The sequence below is a fragment of the Tamandua tetradactyla genome, chromosome 14, assembly GCF_023851605.1.
Source record: "Tamandua tetradactyla isolate mTamTet1 chromosome 14, mTamTet1.pri, whole genome shotgun sequence".
NCBI classification, from domain to species: Eukaryota; Metazoa; Chordata; class Mammalia; order Pilosa; family Myrmecophagidae; genus Tamandua; species Tamandua tetradactyla.
In genome coordinates this window covers 16,221,382-16,238,481 of record NC_135340.1, presented here as the reverse complement: position 1 = coordinate 16,238,481, position 17,100 = coordinate 16,221,382, and the positions used below count along the sequence as shown (strand labels likewise).

At 33.5% G+C, this 17,100-nt stretch overlaps 1 protein-coding gene across 10 annotated transcripts in view; it reads left to right on the top strand.

Annotated features, from left to right (window-relative positions):
• Window positions 1-17,100, top strand: part of MIPOL1 (mirror-image polydactyly 1) — a 503,449-nt gene that overhangs the window by 207,817 nt on the left and 278,532 nt on the right. For 9 of the 10 annotated variants that reach the window (XM_077126913.1, XM_077126915.1, XM_077126918.1 and 6 more), the window contains 2 exons: window positions 9,958-9,991; window positions 10,251-10,421. In XM_077126913.1, the coding sequence (XP_076983028.1) occupies window positions 9,958-9,991; window positions 10,251-10,421 (205 nt within the window). The remainder of the gene's footprint in view (window positions 1-9,957; window positions 9,992-10,250; window positions 10,422-17,100) is intronic. The other variant, XM_077126917.1, reaches the window with a different exon arrangement.

Genomic DNA, 17,100 nt, shown 5'->3' with positions numbered 1-17,100 from the left:
TTGTGCTCAACATTGTCCTAGACTCTGGGGGATAAGAGTAAAGTACTAAGTAAAATGTGGTTGATAGAGAAACAAAACTAAAAGTCATTAAGTAATTAACAATGGCAATGTTCAAGCTGTGATTAGGTAATATGATTTATTTTTTTGTTTTAATTAATGGCTTTTTTTTTAAGACTAATAGAGACTCATTTTCAACTGACTGAAAGATAGAAATAAAGAAACAAAAAAAATTACGTAAATTGTACACATCCTGCTCCCAGATAACCATCTTTATTATTAGGGGAATATTATTCCAAAATTTCTCTTTGCTTGTGTATTTTAAATGCTATTATCTATAAGGATGGTTGGTAGTTGAATGGATGCATAGATAGAATTAATTTCATAAAAATCAAATTATTCTATCTATGCATCCATTCAACTACCAACCATCCTAAACATTCTGAAAATGTTGATCTCTTCTGAAATTTGTTTTTTTATTAAAAAAAGTGTGAGATTACTCTTTTCCCTTCCCTTGTAGTGGGTTGTTTCTTTCTGCCTAAATACCTGAAGGATTCATTCGTGAATAAATTTTGTGTTGCTGATTCTATAATAACGTTTTTTGGGACCACAGCATGCCCTTTGACAGGCTATTTGATTATGTTTTCATTTCAGGGAAATTTTATATTTTTGAATTTTCTGTACTGTTTTTTAGGTTTTCTGTTTTAGGAATTCTAAGTATCCTTGTATTGGAACACTTTTCTCCTCATTTATTATATGCTCTATAATTATTTTAAACTGTCTTTTTCTCTACCTTCACTGTGATTATCTGAAACCTTTGTGTTAGTGATTCCAATTGCCATTTTCCCTTCCCTGTTCTTTCCATTTTTTGCCTTCTGTTTATTTTCTTAAGTCTTCAGTTTTCCTTTTTCATCACATTTGGTTATTTTAGTATCTTCTCTTTGAACTTTCTATTATTGAATTCATGTTCTTATTTTGTTCTTCTAAAATTGGCAACCACTGGTAGGAAAATTTTCTTCTCTCACGTGGTCTGTGTTTTATATTATGGTCTTTGTCTCTTTTGCATGATATGTTTTGTGTTGTATTTGTGGTATGTTCACATTTGCCATGTTATTTTCTTTCAGTTTGCTTGTGCTTAAAACAGGCAATCCTTCAATCTTATTTGAGACCTACTTGTCTTCTCTGAGCAGCTGTTTCTTGTTTAAGTATTGCTTCCTTGTCACCTTTCTTTTTAGCCCTTGGGCATTAGAGTGGGCTGGACCCCAGAAGACCTCCCTGGGGTCGTGTACTCCTCTACTTTCTCTTGTAGGGTTTTGTTCGATATCTTGCCAGAGGGTTCACTCTATCTGGTCTTGTGTATACCCTGATCCCAATTTCACCTTTAGGCTTTCCTTTGTTCTATCATTATATTGGAAAATGGCCAGTCCTGATGTACAGGATTCTTGCTTCCTATGTACAGATTCTTCAGTAATGCTGGCATCTTCTCTAGGCTGTCTATTCAACTCATTGATCTCTCAGGGTATTTCCAAAATAGATGGTATCTGTGGAAAATTTTCAGAATTTGATTAACTCTCTTTTTCTAATAACTCTTTTCATGGGTAAAACTAATCTCCATCATCCTCCATCATTTTTCCACCTACTACCCCATCTCTACTTTAAAAAATTACCTCCTGAGGTTCTACTTCCTTTACTGTTTGATTAATTTTAATCTTATGTTCATGGGATTTTATGGTGGGGGAAATAGATTTCATGTTCAGACTTCTCATCCTGTCTGTTTAAACTTCTAAATATTTTTTAATAAGCTTATTATTTTAGAACAGCTTTACATTTACAGAAAAGTTGTGAAGATAGTACAGAGAATTCCTGTATATCACTCTTCCAGTTTCCCTTACTATTAACATCTTAAATGACTACAAACATTTTTCACATGGGAAATAATGGTATTAATGCATAGCTATTAAGTAAACTCCACATTTTATTCAGATTCTGTTAGTTTTTCCTGCTGTTTTTTTTTAATGTTCCAGGATATTCTCCAGGATACCACATTACATTTAGATGTCACATCTCCTTAGTTTCTTTTTCTCTGTGACAATTTCTTGCACTTTTCTTGTTTTTAATGGTCTTGACAGTTGTGGTGAATATTGTCAAGTATTTTATAGAATGTCCTTCAGTTTGGGTTAGTCTGATATTGTTCTCATGGTTAGACTGGGGCTATGGTTATTTCAGTTTCCTGGTTGCCAAAGCAAATACCATGTGCTAGGTTAGCTTAAACAATGGGAAGTTATTGGCTTACAGTTTTGAGCCTAGGACAACTCCAAAATCAAGGCATCATCAAGTTGATACTTTTGCCCAGAAGACTGTGGCATTCTGGGGTGCTGTCTGCTAATGATCCTTGGTCCTTGGCTTTTCTGTCCCATGGCAGCACATGAGTGGCCTCTCTTTGAAGTAGGGAAAAACTCCGAACACCACACAAGAAAGCACTGACGCCTCAGAGAAGTGGACAAGCTTTTTATTGCCAGCAGGCTCAGAGGACTTCCTTCCAAAGTCTGAGCGCTGAATATCTTCTGTCTCCAGATTGTATAGGCAAGCAAGCAGGAAATACAGAAGCAGAACTTGCAGGGTGGAAGTTACCATGGGAACGGATAGGAGTGGTGCTATAAGCTCTAGCTCAGGGCTGATTTCTCTCATCTGAAAAGTAGATATTTCATCTTGCTTTGCAGGAAGGTCTGGACATGTCTAGACATGACTAGGCAGATGCAGCAGACATTTTGTTTCATTACCTCTTCCAGAAAGCATGTTTTTACACATTCTTGAGAGTTCACAAATTCATCAAGTCATTTTAGTAAGGAAATACAGCAATAATATTGAGTACTGAGTAGTATTCCTTTATATGAGTGTACCATAGTTTGTTCATTTACCTATACAAAGAATATCTTGGTAGCTTCCAGTTTGAGGCCATTGTGAATAAAGTTACTTGTAAGCATTTTTATGCATATTTTCACGTAAACATATGTTTTCAAATCAGTTGGGTAAGCCTAGTAACATGATTGCTGGGTTGTGTGTTAAAATATGTATTAACTTTTTAAGTAAAAGCCAAACTTTTGCATTCCTACCTCCAATGAACCAGAGGTCCTTTTGCTCTGCATCCTTGCCAGAATTTGAAATTGTCTTTATGTGTGTGTCTGAATTTTTGCCATTCTCATAGATTTGTAGAAGTACCACATTATCTTAATTTGCCTTTCCCTGATGACAGATGATGACAGAGCCCAGAAATTGACCCATATAAATATAGCGAACTAATTTTTGACAACACAATAAAAGCAATTAACGGAAAAATGGTATCCTGAAAAACGGTGTTAGAACTGAATGTTCATAAGGAAAAAATTGAACCTCCACACATACCTTACATCTTGCACAAAATTTAAAAGAAAATGGATCAAAAAGAACTAAATGTAAAATACAAAACGTATGTATTTTGTATTTTGAAAACGACAGATTTTCGTATGTTTATTTGCCATCTCTATAATTTTTTTGATATTTGGCCAATTTTTCAAATTGAGTGGTTTTTTTCTTATTGTTGAGTTATAAGGGTTTTTATATAATCTGATTATAAACCCTTTATCAGAAATGTGGTTTGCAGGTATTTTCTTATAGTCCATGTCTTGTTTTTCATTTTCTTAGTGTATTTGTCAGACAAAGATTTTTTATTTTGGTAAGGTCCAATTATTGATTTTTCCTTCATGGATTGTTCCTTTGGTGTTTATTCTAAAAATTCATTGTCAAATCCAAAGGAACCTAAGTTTTTGTCTCCTACATTTTCTTTTAGAAGTTATACGTTTTGTATTTTACATTTAGTTCTTTTTGATCCATTTTCTTTTAAATTTTGTGCAAGATGTAAGGTATGTGTGGAGGTTCAATTTTTTCCTTATGAACATTCAGTTCTAACACCGTTTTTCAGGATACCATTTTTCCGTTAATTGCTTTTATTGTGTTGTCAAAAATTAGTTCGCTATATTTATATGGGTCAATTTCTGGGCTCTCTTTTTTTTGTCCATTGATTTATGTGTCTTTCTCTCCACCAATATAACAACAGGTCTCGATTATTGAAGTATCAAAATGAGATCATGTCAGTTCTCCTACTTTGCTCTTTAACAGAATTGCTTTTTGCTATTCTAGCGCCTTTGCCCTTCCATATATATATTTTAGAATATGTTTGTTTATTATATCTGTTGAAATGCTTGCTGGGACCAAATGTTTCAAACTTACTTTTCTTCAAAGTAAGTACTTTGTTCCTTATTTCAGCAATCCCGTAATCCAAGCATTACAATTTTAGAGCTCTTCTTTGGGAATTTGCACGTCCTTTTAAACATTCCATTTATCAGCTGCCGTGCAGTATGTTATTATTTTTACTTTTGTGTGCCATAAATTGTTACCTAGATTTCACCAATTTTATTTATGACAAAATCCGTGTCCAAATGGATTTTGACACTGTTGAAAAATCAAAATCATACCCCCAAATGATACTAAATCAATCTTTCAAACAATATAGTAACTTTTTGAGGTAGGTGATATTAATGCTATATAGGTGAGAAAACCCACAGTGTTGAGTACTTGCCAAAAGACTTCTAAAGTCAATCAGTTGCCTTTTCTAAGACTTGTCTACTTCAGATTTACACAGACAATTCAGACTTAACACATCCAAAATAGAACTTATTTAATCATTCTTGATACCTGATCCTCCTTAATGTCCTTATCAGTGGGACAACCTATGCCCACATATCCAATCTGAAACTTCTTCCTCAGAACCCATATTTAATTGCTCCCTTATTCTGTTCTGTCTCTTTAACTGAAAGACCTAAATTGAGCCTGTCCTTCTCTAGCTATTGTCAGAGCCTTTTTCATTTCGTTCTTTGTAGCATTTATATTAAGGGAGGAAGGGGAAAGGAAGAAAAGGAAAACACTTATTCTCAAGCCTGTTCTTTTTGCTAATTAATCCACTCAACAAATATTAAGTATATGCTCTGTGTCAGGCACAGTGCTAATGCTGGGGACATCGCATTGCGATCCCAATTTAGTTGGGAAGACAGACATTAAGTAAATAATTACACAAATATTTAAAATATTAATTGATATTAGAATTATTGGTTCCTAGGAACAATAATGTATAAAAGGATCTCCTAATGTCGCATATTCTTGCGGTTCAGGAACAATTCTACGTACAAAGCAAAAACAAAAAAAAGAAAAGATTAGTATGTCAGTATAGTTTTAGATGATACTGCAGAGGGTCCTTTCTCCTTACATGAGTCTGTAGGTTCTGAACCTTTAATAGTGCATTTTACAAGAATTTTTTTTTTTTTAACGTGGGCAGGCACCGGGTCCTCTGGCATGGCAGGTGAGCATTCTTGCCTGCTGAGCCACCGTGGCCCGCCCTAATAGTGCATTTTAGAATAAAGTATTAAGATAGAACCAATTCATAACTAAGTTTGCATGATAGGCATATTTGGAGGCATGTAGGATGAAATTATCTAAATTGTTTCATATCTTTTTTTGTCTTAATTCCCTGTTTCTTGCCTCCTATAATCTTCAAATTCCCTCTGTCTTTTTTTTCTGTCATCTTTGCTACTTTGATCTACTTTGTGTCTCTCTGTTATAATGCCTGTTGTCTGCCTTTCCTCATCCGCTTTAATTTTTAATGTACTTTTTTCTTTTTTTGTCCTCTATCTACAACTAGGAAAAAAGTAAGAATTCATGTTAAGATGACTTTTGAACACATACTAATGTACACATGTGCACATACATATTACAGATTTTGAGTTCATAGCAATCTGTTTTCATTCTCTTTGTTGTTATTTTTCTTGAGCATAAAGGTTGACAGATGACACAGAGAAGAAAAGCAAACAATATGGAATTTTCTGATTAGCATATCACTAGTTCTTTTTATTATTTCAGTTTCTCTTTCTACCTCTGAACAGCTTAAATGACACTAGGTACAGGAAGGGAAAAGCTGTTATTGACTGATTTAGGGATAAATCAAGAAATGTGACATTTCATGCATGGCTCTTTTCACTTAGAGTGCAAGACTGTCAGTCAGAATTTGCACGGTATAGGAAATCAATTGAAACTTGAGCCTATGGACATTTACTTCAGCAAAATTCTTACTAATTATCATGGCTATGTCAAGTTAGAATGTAGTAGGCATAATTTAGAGTCGAGGAAAGGTTTAGAGTCTTGTATAATTGTAAAGCTCATATTAATGAGATATATAATTGTTAGCTAAATTTCATACAATAACTATTTTAAGTTTTTATTTAAACCAACATAAAGTCTTTTTTTTTTTTTTTTTTTGCTTGGCTAAGCACAGGAATCAGGGGAGAACTCTGCCTGGTGAACCACCATGGCCTGCCCCAACATAAAATTTTATATGTTGTAAAATACTACTAGTAAAAATACCTCCCCAAAGTCATTTCATATAAAAAATTGAATGTCTTATATACTATTTTAAATTGACTCCTTTTATTTAAAGAAAGCTTTTGTTTAATTTAGTGTTGTCGTATGTGATAGAATTGTTGGAGGCCTGAATTTAATTTTCTGAAAACCACTTTTTTCGAATCTGAATCTTTAAATATTGAATGATCCAGTTCAGAAAGTAATTAAAATAAACTGAATTGGTACTTACAGTGTATTAATGTTAAAGAACTGTTTCCATTTTCCAAAACTCTGTATCAAGGATCAGCAAACTAAGTACCTGTGGTGCAAATCTAGCCTGCCACCTGTTTTTGTTACTAAAGTTTATTGAAACACAGCCACACCCCATCATTTCCATATTGTTGATGGATGCCTTTGCCCTACAAGGGTAGAATTGAGTAGCTGTGACAGAGAATACATGGCAAAGCGTAAAATATTTGCTATGATCCTTTATAGAAGAAAGTTTGCTGACCTCTGCTCTGTGTAATCTAGATGAGACTAAATTAACAAGTAATTGATCTTTGATATCTGTGACAAGTACTTACTGAAGCTTTTAAAGAAATACAAATAGACAAATGTATCAGCTTTTTCTCTTTACAGGTTCATGATTCTGTTGAAAGTTACTTGTTTCCTATGTAAATTTTCAAATCCCAGATTAACCCCCTTTTTTTTTCATTTTCAGTAAATTTTCCCCTTATGACTATTGATCACTTTATTTTTATCAAATAGGGAAAATTAATAAAACTAAGTTGGGGTCCAAATGTTAAGTGGTTGACTTGGCTCATGTATGGCCTCCATGCTAGATGTAGCACATTAGCCTGACCAAAAATAAGATTTCCTAAATTCGTACATCTGGAAAATGATAAAATGACCATATATACAGACCTTTAGGAGAGGTCACATAAATTATTTAAAGTCTGAATGCTGAATTCATATACCGAGGATTTACTTTATTTCTTTCATTAACTTAGCTACAATGTGAGTGGCTCTTTACAAAAATTCCATTTTGATATTTAAAAAAATTTAGTTGGAAGCAGGCAATTTTGACATTTGATTAAATATCCTATTGAAAAGTATTAATTTTAAGCACTAAACTTTACCTATAACTCTCTTTGAAGTAATACTTCTTCATATTACATTGCTTGAAGATAGACTTATGAACATTCCTTAGAAATTCCATATACTCCTTGCTGTTTTAATTATTTGGAATATGCAAATTAGGTAACCTACTTATACTGATATTTTCCTTGTGGTCCTATGTAATTCTTTGAATCTGAAGATAGAAAGTTATAACTTTGAAAACTAAATATCATTTCTTTTGCAAAGATTCCCAGGAATCTATCAATCTTAATGTTTAATTATCATATATTTTGTCACATTTTGAATAATGAAGTTTAATAAAATAATTGTGAAATTTATAAAAATTTAAATTGAATTTTGTTTCAAAATTGCCTTCACCAGTTCTTAGTCTAACTTCAACTAAAACAAACATTATTAAGATGAATATTCCTTACTACATATGGCTTCTTTAAAAATCATATTTTACCAACCAGTAACTGATGGTAAAATGTTACTGGTATTCTTTAAATACTTTTTCTCTGACCCTAAAAAAGTTTAAGAATTTCATTATCTTTATGCATATCTGCTATGCTTTTTAATTGAGTAAAGTAAAAGTAGTTATCTTCACCGTTCTTGTGGTATAAGCTTATTTATGAAGCAGGGTATTTTCAATACTGTTTTATTTGGGGAGAAAAATGATAGAAGTTGAAAGTTTTTGCTGTTATTGAAGTGTCAGTCCAAGAGGACATTTGTAATTTGAAATGCATATATATAACTCAAAAGTTCTATGCCTTGCTATTAAGTTACACCATTTAAGATGTGTAGAAATAGTTTTTTTTAAATCTTTTTTTCTGTTAAGATACTGTGTTCTAAAATTTATACTGTCTTTCCATGAATATAGATTATAGAGATGTTATTGAATTGTATAGTTTGGAATAGTTTTGTAATAAATTTATTGAGAGTCTTCTATTATTCTTTTTAGTATCGTTTTTGGTGATAAATTTTAAATCATAGGAATACTGAAATGTAAAAAAGAAAGAAAGAAGGAAAAAACAGGAACATGGATATCTGTACTTTTTAGTATAATTTGAAAATCATTGAGGCTATTTCTAGAACCTACATCGTTCCCTTAATACCCATACAGACTTAAAAAAAATTTTTTATTTATTTATTTTAAAATATATTTAAAAATTTTTTATTTAATGAAACAAACAATATACTTAGAACCACCAAAAATGAATATCAGTTTTACCATCAGTTACTGGTTGGTAAAATATGATTTTTAAAGAAGCCATATGTAGTAAGGAATATTCATCTTAATAATGTTTGTTTTAGTTGAAGTTAGACTAAGAACTGGTGAAGGCAATTTTGAAACAAAATTCAATTTAAATTTTTATAAATTTCACAATTATTTTAGCTTAACCATAGACATACCTAAATAAAGTATACATATAATCATTGTAAAGCTTGTGTTTACACAGTATGCTTCATAAACCAAAAAGTTCTTACAAATATCTGCATTGCTGTAGTAATGACCTATGTTACTAACTATTTTCCTGGTTTCAGGAGGATATAAGATACAAATATTTTTTACCATTAACATATAAAAATCTTAGCCCCAAAATGGATAAGATTTTCTTTTAATTGACCCGATGTAACAGTTGCTTAAATTATATTATAGATATTTTCTAAGAATTTCAGGGTACTTAATCATTTACAACTCTTTCCTTAACCTTTGGTGTATTCAGTTCATCAACATCAACACACATTTCCACAGGCAGTGTATGACTCTTATGAAACAAAATGCATTCATTATGGAGCCAATTTACTTTGTCTTTAAATGGGATAATTATACACATATTAAGGAACAGAGAAAATATAATATTAATCATTCAAAAATGTAGTCCAATTTTTGTCAGCCTTTCTGTATAGTATATCTGTTTTAACAAATAGGTAGCAGTAAGATATTTTCTGATCAAATTTAGTGGTAATTATTTATCATTGCTTTTGAGGGAACATAGTTAAACTTTGTGATGAAAATACTTGTTTTATTTGTGAGGTGCCCAAAAAAAAAAAAGGAGAAAATACAGTTTCTGGTAAGAATTGCAAGTCCAGGAATAAAATATAATGATGAGAATGAGTGCTTCTATCACTGGGGAACTTTCTTCATCTAAGCACATATGAACAGTTGATCCTTGTAGTCATATATAGCAGTAAACATTAATAACTTAACAGTCTGAAGTCAGTGCAGAAGATATGGAGCATTATTGAAAGATGGAGTCGAGCAGGTGGCACTTTAATATGTTCAGTGTTATGGTTGACTCTAAAGACCAGTCGAATGAAATTACTTGAGGTTCTAAAGATTTAAAAAGCGAACTCATTTTGCTGCACTGAGGAAATGCTACTGATCAGGCTTTCTGTGTCCCTTTTTTCTAGGCTAGAAAATATTAACCCTGAAGAAAATGACATGGTAAGCCATTCTCTGAGGAGATTTCTTGATGTCAGTCTTATATCTTAGAGGCTTAAGTTCAATTGAGTGGGTTTCAAGAACTAAGATGTGGGAAAAAGAAGAATTGACACACTAATAATGTACATCTTTGCTGCAATATGAAAATTCAATAACTTTACTCAGTCAATTTACAATTCACATGTGCCTATTAATTAAAACCCTATATTAAATAAAATATATTAAAATTTCATGTCTGACTAACATATAATGGTGTTGGTAGACATTACAGGAATTACTGAACAGAATAAACAATGCAGACACAGGGATAGCTATTCAGCAGAATGGAACTATAGTTGTGGATAGAATCTACAAGACCAAAGAATGTAAAAAGAGAATAACTGCAGAAGAAATGAATGCAGTGATAGAAGAACGAAATGCTGCTTTGTCTCAGGTAACTCTTCATGTGTCTGTAAAAACATATATATAGACCACTTCTCCCTCTTTTTCTACCATGGAAAAATTACTTTTCCTCAGAAATTCATAATTATTGGAATTCATTCTTAATTATTGGAATGATTATCCAAATGATTAGATATATTAAAGTAATTGCACATTATGTTATACTACCATTCAGATATATTCACTCTCATTTCTTAAAAAAGTGTTAACTTTTTATAAATATTTAGTGATTTCTGTGATCACTTTTATATGAGATTCCTTGCTAGAGTCTTGCTTTTGTGAGGCCTGAGACTGTGTCTTTGGTATTTGTTTATTCCCAGTGCCTATTTTTAATGCCTTTTAGCCAACATTGATAAATGAATCAAATTATTAATGTATTTTTTTTCTGAAATTATCTTAACTTTCTTGCTCCAATTAAAACCTTCCTACCTCTCTGATGCTACTGCTCCCACTACTCTGAAGTAGTGACTGTATTCTCTCCCACACTAAACTTGGAGACTTGTTTATCATCAGAGTGTTTAAGCCAGTGTTTCTTTTTCCTCTCCAAACACTCCCAGCTATGAAGCTCATGCATCCAACTATACCACCAGTACACAGTTTAATAGCCGTCATCTATACACTTCTATGTCACTTTCCCTCCTAAAGATTTTAGCATCTATTTTTGTCTTATCCTTCTGAGTACTCCTGTCATAATTCCTGGTGATTTAAATATCTGTTTAGATGATCCTTCAAATAACCCTGCCTCTCTTTCCCTTGAATTTCTCTTCTCTATTGATCACATGTTCCCCATTGCCTCAGCCATCCACTACTCCATGTTCATGTGCTATTTTTCATTGTTACCAGTCTTACTTTCAAGCATCTCACTTTCTGGCCACCACTTACTGTCTTTTCACTCACTCACTATAGATCTCTTACTCCAGCAAGTTTTCATCTCCACTAGCACCTACAGAATTTTCTACTTAATTCAACCCTTTTTCTATCCTTCAAGCTACATATGTCCTTACTTCCTCCTTACCTAGCTTAGATTTCATAACTGACTGTTGTTATCACTGTTTTGTATATAATATAATCTCAGTTCTCTTGCCCCTCTCTTCCTTTGTGTTAGTAACCCAGCAAATCTTAAATCTAGTTAAATTCAAGTCTGCTTTGGGTGGGAGAATGTCACTCAAATTTGTTGCTTAACTTAATCATGACCACTGTCTTCATGTAGGCCCTTTGTATTGCAATTTTATTGCCTTTTCATAGTCCATTTACTCACTCCTGTGGAGGACTCCTCTATCTCTTCTCTTTTCTCCTCTGATATAACCCCTTCACTCCAATAAAAAAGAGATTATGTTCTCACCATTTTATCTATCCAACCTACTGACATTTGCATCCATATATTCTACTCTGCCTTTTCCACTTTACTATGGATGAATCTCCCACCCTTTTATTTTAGGACAGTCTACTACATTAGTTCATGCCTTTTCTTGCTTGCTCAGGGTTATCCTTTAACCAATTGCCCCTTCTCTCTCCTACTTCATGAACTGTTTCCTATTAGTTCATTTCTTTCTCCAACCAGAATGAAGTTTTGGTGAGTCTTGGTCTACTTCTGGTTCACTCCTGAGTTTTGGGTAAAGCCTCTGGGCTGCTATACTAAGAACCAAGTGTTCACTAGGACTCCTACTCCTGGCAGATCCTATACTGTAATCTTTGCCTCCTCAGCATTTTAATTGTGGAAAACCCCACTATTTTTTTTTTAACTTTTCCATTGTATAGTGTAACATATATACAAAGCAAAGGAATAAAAAAACAGTAGTTTTCAAAGCACTTTTCAGTAAGTAGTTAGAGGACAGATCTTAGAGTTTGTCATGGTTTACCACACAATCCTCTCAGTTTTTTTCCCTTCTAGCTGCTCCAGAATATAGGAGACTGGAAGGCTTAAAATATTTTTTTATCATCACAATCGACATTTTTTCCTTCTTTTTTTTAACCTTTTTTATTGTATAGTGTAACATATATACAAAGCAAAGAAATAAAAAAGCAGTAGTTTTCAAAGCACTCTTCAAAAAGTGTTACAGGAGAGATTACAGAGTTTGTCATGGGTTACCATATGATCCTCTCATATTTTTCCTTCTAGCTAGCTACTCCAGAATATAGGAGGCTAGAAGGCTTAAATATATTTTTATATTCACAATTGACTTTTTTCCTTCTTTTTTTGTGAAAAATAACATATATACAAAAAAGCAATAAATGTCAAAGCATTGCATCACAATTAGTTGTAGAACACATTTCAGAGTTTGACATGGGTTACAATAATGCAGTTTTAGGTTTTTACTTCTAGCTACTCTAAGATACTGGAGACTAAAAGAGGTATCAATTTAATGATTCAGCATTCATATTCATTTGTTAAATCCTGCCTTCACTGTATAACTCCACCATCACCTTTGATCTTTACATCCCTCTCTTTAGGGGTGTTTGGTTTTTGGCCATTCTAAATTCTGTCACTATTATGGGGTAGGGAGATGAAACTATCTGATGTTCTGGAGCGGCTGGGCCCACTATTCTTTTCAGAGGACTTAGCTTTTTAACTTACTGCCCTGCACAGGTATAGAAATTGGTGAATGATGTGAGGGAGAATCCAGTCTCACATCTCCAATTTTGTCACTTCAGCCCTGCATAACTGCAGAAAGGTAGGCTGGTTTCTCTGTCCTTCAGTAGGGGCCCCCTCTTTCTAGTCAAAGCCTGAGTTTTAGCCCCTTGCCCATGTCTAGAGTCTGCAAAACTCCCAGAGAAAAAAGTAGACTGTAGATCCTCAAATCTCTTTCCAGTTAACCCCTGTATTTGCTAATGCTGCCAAAATGCAGTACACCAGAAGCAGACTGGCTTTTATATAGGGGTTTTATTTAGTTACAAATTTACAATTTCTAACTCTCTTTCCTCTGGGTTCCTCTGTCACTTGGGAAAGTGCACAGCAACTCTGCGGACCTTTCCTCCTGGCTTCAGGGTTCAAATGGCTTTCCCCAGGGTGATTCCTTTCTGTTGTCTCCAAAGTCTGGGTCTGAGCTATCTCTCTTCTGGCTTCTTTGCAGAAGGCACTCTTCTTAGGCTACCGCAGATGTAATCAGCTGTAGATGAATTTCACATACTGATGATTTAAGTCCACAGCAACAGAACAGCTGGGCATCATCACCTGGCCAAGTTGACACCTGAACTTTAACTGTTACCCCCCCCCCACCTCCCTTTCAGAATCTTAGGCACTCAAGTAATTGCTTCATCATTAGCCCTCTGATACCTTTAAATCAAAGGTTTTTGCATTTAATCTAGCTGTTCTTATTCTTGGCTCTAGTGTTGGTTTGCCACAGATGATTCCTTCTTACCTAGAAGTGAAAGCCTGACATTTACTTTGAAACCAGAATAGGAAAAAATCCTTAAACTTTTTAAATAGTTAATTGTTTTACCACATTGTGTCCTACCAACTATATTCAATCTGAAATAACACTTTAGGTTGTTGGAGAGATAGCCAAAACTATTTTGTGTGTGTGGAAACAAATATTATAGTATGAACTCAAATATTTGATTTTTTAATCTTTTATTTTCTTAACTAAAAATAAACAAATAAAGCATAATTAATATTAACTGACATTCATTCCCTTTTTCTTTCCTTTGCCCATTGCCTTTTGTGGTATGAAGAGTTAAATGATTAAAAGAAATCAACACTTGGTAATATTTACCAGCATGTCTTTATTTATAGATAGATATTACCTACCGTAATGGCTATTTATAAATAAATAGATAGATATTGTTTATTTATATATATATAAGTTTTTGGAGAAGCAGATTTATTTTCATTATTCATATTATATAAAATGTATTTATTACATATTTTAAAATATTGGTATATTTGCCAAATCTCTTAGCTTAAATAATATCCCTTTTGATTTTTATGGTATAGTCATTGTATCTTTAAATTTTCTTTATTCTGAATGGCAACTATTTTTATTTTAATTTTTCAAAACCTTTTTATTTTTTGTTTTAGATTTATAGAAAAGATTCAAAGTAGAATACAGAGGGTTCCTCTATACCCCTCTGTGCTGGTTTGAAAGGATGTATGTACCCTAGAAAAGCCATATTTTAATCCTAATCCCATTTTGTAAAGGCAACTGTTTCTTCTAATCCCTATTCAGTACTGTATGCTTGAAATTGTAATTAGATCATCTCCCTAAAGATGTGACTCAATCAAGAGTGGTTGTTAAGCTGGATTAGGTAGAGACGTGTCTCCACCCATTCGGGTGTATCTTGGTTAGTTTATTGGAATCCTATAAAAGAGGAAGCATAACTGAGAGATTCAGAAAGAGCAGAGAAGAACGACATAGCCGCGAGAAGCAGAGTCCATTAATCTGCGACCTTTGGAGATGAAGAAGGAAAACGCCTTCTAGGGAGCTTCATGAAACAGGAAGCCAGGAGAGAAAGCTAGCAGATATCACCGTGTTCACCATGTGCCCTTCCAGATGAGAGAGAAACTGCGACTGTGTTCGCCATGTGCCTTCTCAGTTGAGAGAGAAACCCTGAATTTCATTGGCCTTCTTGAACCAAGGTATCTTTCCCTGGATGCCTTAGCTATAGACTTGTTTTAATTGGGACATTTTCTCGGCCTTAGAACTATAAACTAGCAACTTATTAAATTCCCCTTTTAAAAGCCATTCAGTTTCCGGTATATTGCACTCCAGCAGCTAGCAAACTAGAACACCCTCACTTGTTTCAGTTTTCTGTAACTTTATTGTTTTATATTACTGTGGTACATTGTCAAAAGTAAGAAACCAACCCTGGTACATTTCTTTTAACTCCAGACTTTACTCAGATTTCACCAGTTTTTCATTAATATCCTTATGTTTCCGGATCCAGTCCAGGGTAATACATTGTATTTAGTTGTCACAGTTTTCCAATCTTCTCTGGTCTTACATACAGTTACTCAGTCTTTCCTTTTTTTTCCCCCCATGGTCTTGACAGTTGCAAGATGTTCTGTTATTTTCTGGATGTCTTTCAGTTTGGAATTGTCTGTTGTTTTTTTCATAATTAGACTGAAAGTATGAGTTTTTGTAAAGAATATTATGGAGATTTCACTTTAGTTTTATATGTATGGTTCAGCACCAGATATTTTACAAATATACTGTGTCTTCTGGAGAATGCCAGAAGTGCTATTGAAAATATTCACATTCAGTGAGAATTTCTTGATTTTGATAAATTTGTTTACTTTATTTTTCAAATCAACTTAAAATCATTTATTTACTTGAACTGACCGAGCTAAAAATCTTATCTTTTTCTGGTAAAATTTTATCATTTTCAGATGAATCTTTATAATCCTTATTTATTCTAAATATTTCTCTCTACTCTACTATCTCTTCTATCTCAAACTGAAGTTCTTAAAGTCTTTCATAGGATGAATTTAAAATGTTATGATTAGCATTTGTTTGATCAAAGAATTGTCTTACAACCAATGCTTCATTCTTTCTTCTTTGTCATTTTTTTGTTCATTCATGTTCATATATTTTTGAGATTATAGAAATACCTCAAAGTAGAGGATAAAGCTGAAACTTATATTTCTTTACTATCTTCCTTTTCTAGACTCTTTCAGTTTATCATTCTATATAAACACATTAGGATTTTAAATGGAAACATTTTCATAAAGTCATAGAATTTTTAAACATTTTTTATTGTGAAATATAACATATATACAAAGAAAAGAAACAGAAAGCAATGGTTTTCAAAGTACACTTCAATAGATAGTTATAGAACAGATTTCAGAGTTTGTTACATCCCGCTATTACAGATTTTTTTCTTCTAGCTGCTCCAAAACACTGGAGGCTAGAAGAAATAATCAGTTTAGTGATTCAGCAGTCATACTTGTTTGTTAAATCCTATTTTCTCTGTTGTAATTTCTGCTTCTCCTTTAGTCCTCCTCCCAATCGATGGGGATCTTTAAGCAATGCTGTTCTGACTTTTTCATGTTGAGAAGGGGTATTGGGGGTGTAATCAGTTGATAATCTTGGAGAGACTGGTCCCTCTAGATTTCAGGATTTATCTGGTCTAGAAACTATCTGGAAATTACAGATTCCAGGGAAGGCAAGCTTAGTGCATGAAACTTTTATAGAATCTCAGTTCAAGCCCTTGGTGTTCTTAAGAGTTAACAGGAGTGATGTTGGTTGGAGTTTATCAAACCATGTCAATTAGCACTAACTGAAGCTTGCATAAGAATAGCCTCCAGAATAGCCTCTTGGCTCAATTTGGTCTCTCTTAGCCACTGATGCCTTATTTTATTACACTTCTTTCCTCTCTTTTAGTTTGGAAGGCATTACTGATCCCATGGTTCCAGGGTCAGACTCATCCCTGGGAGTCATGCCCCACATCGTCAGAGAGATTTTTACCTGTAAATGTCATGTCCCACATAGGGTGGAGGGTAATGATTTTCCTTGTGGAGTTGGGCTTAGAGAGAGGTCACATGTGAGCCACAAGAGAGATTTCCTGGAAGCAACCCTTAGACCTCCCTTTAGCTAGTCTTAGCTCCTCTACTACAGAAATAAGTTTCAGAAGGGCAGGTCTCAAAATCAAAGGCATGGCCTATTTTCTTGAGCTTTCCCAGTGGTTGAGAAAGTACCCAGGGTTTCCCAGATGGGAAAGTTTAATAGTTCTGT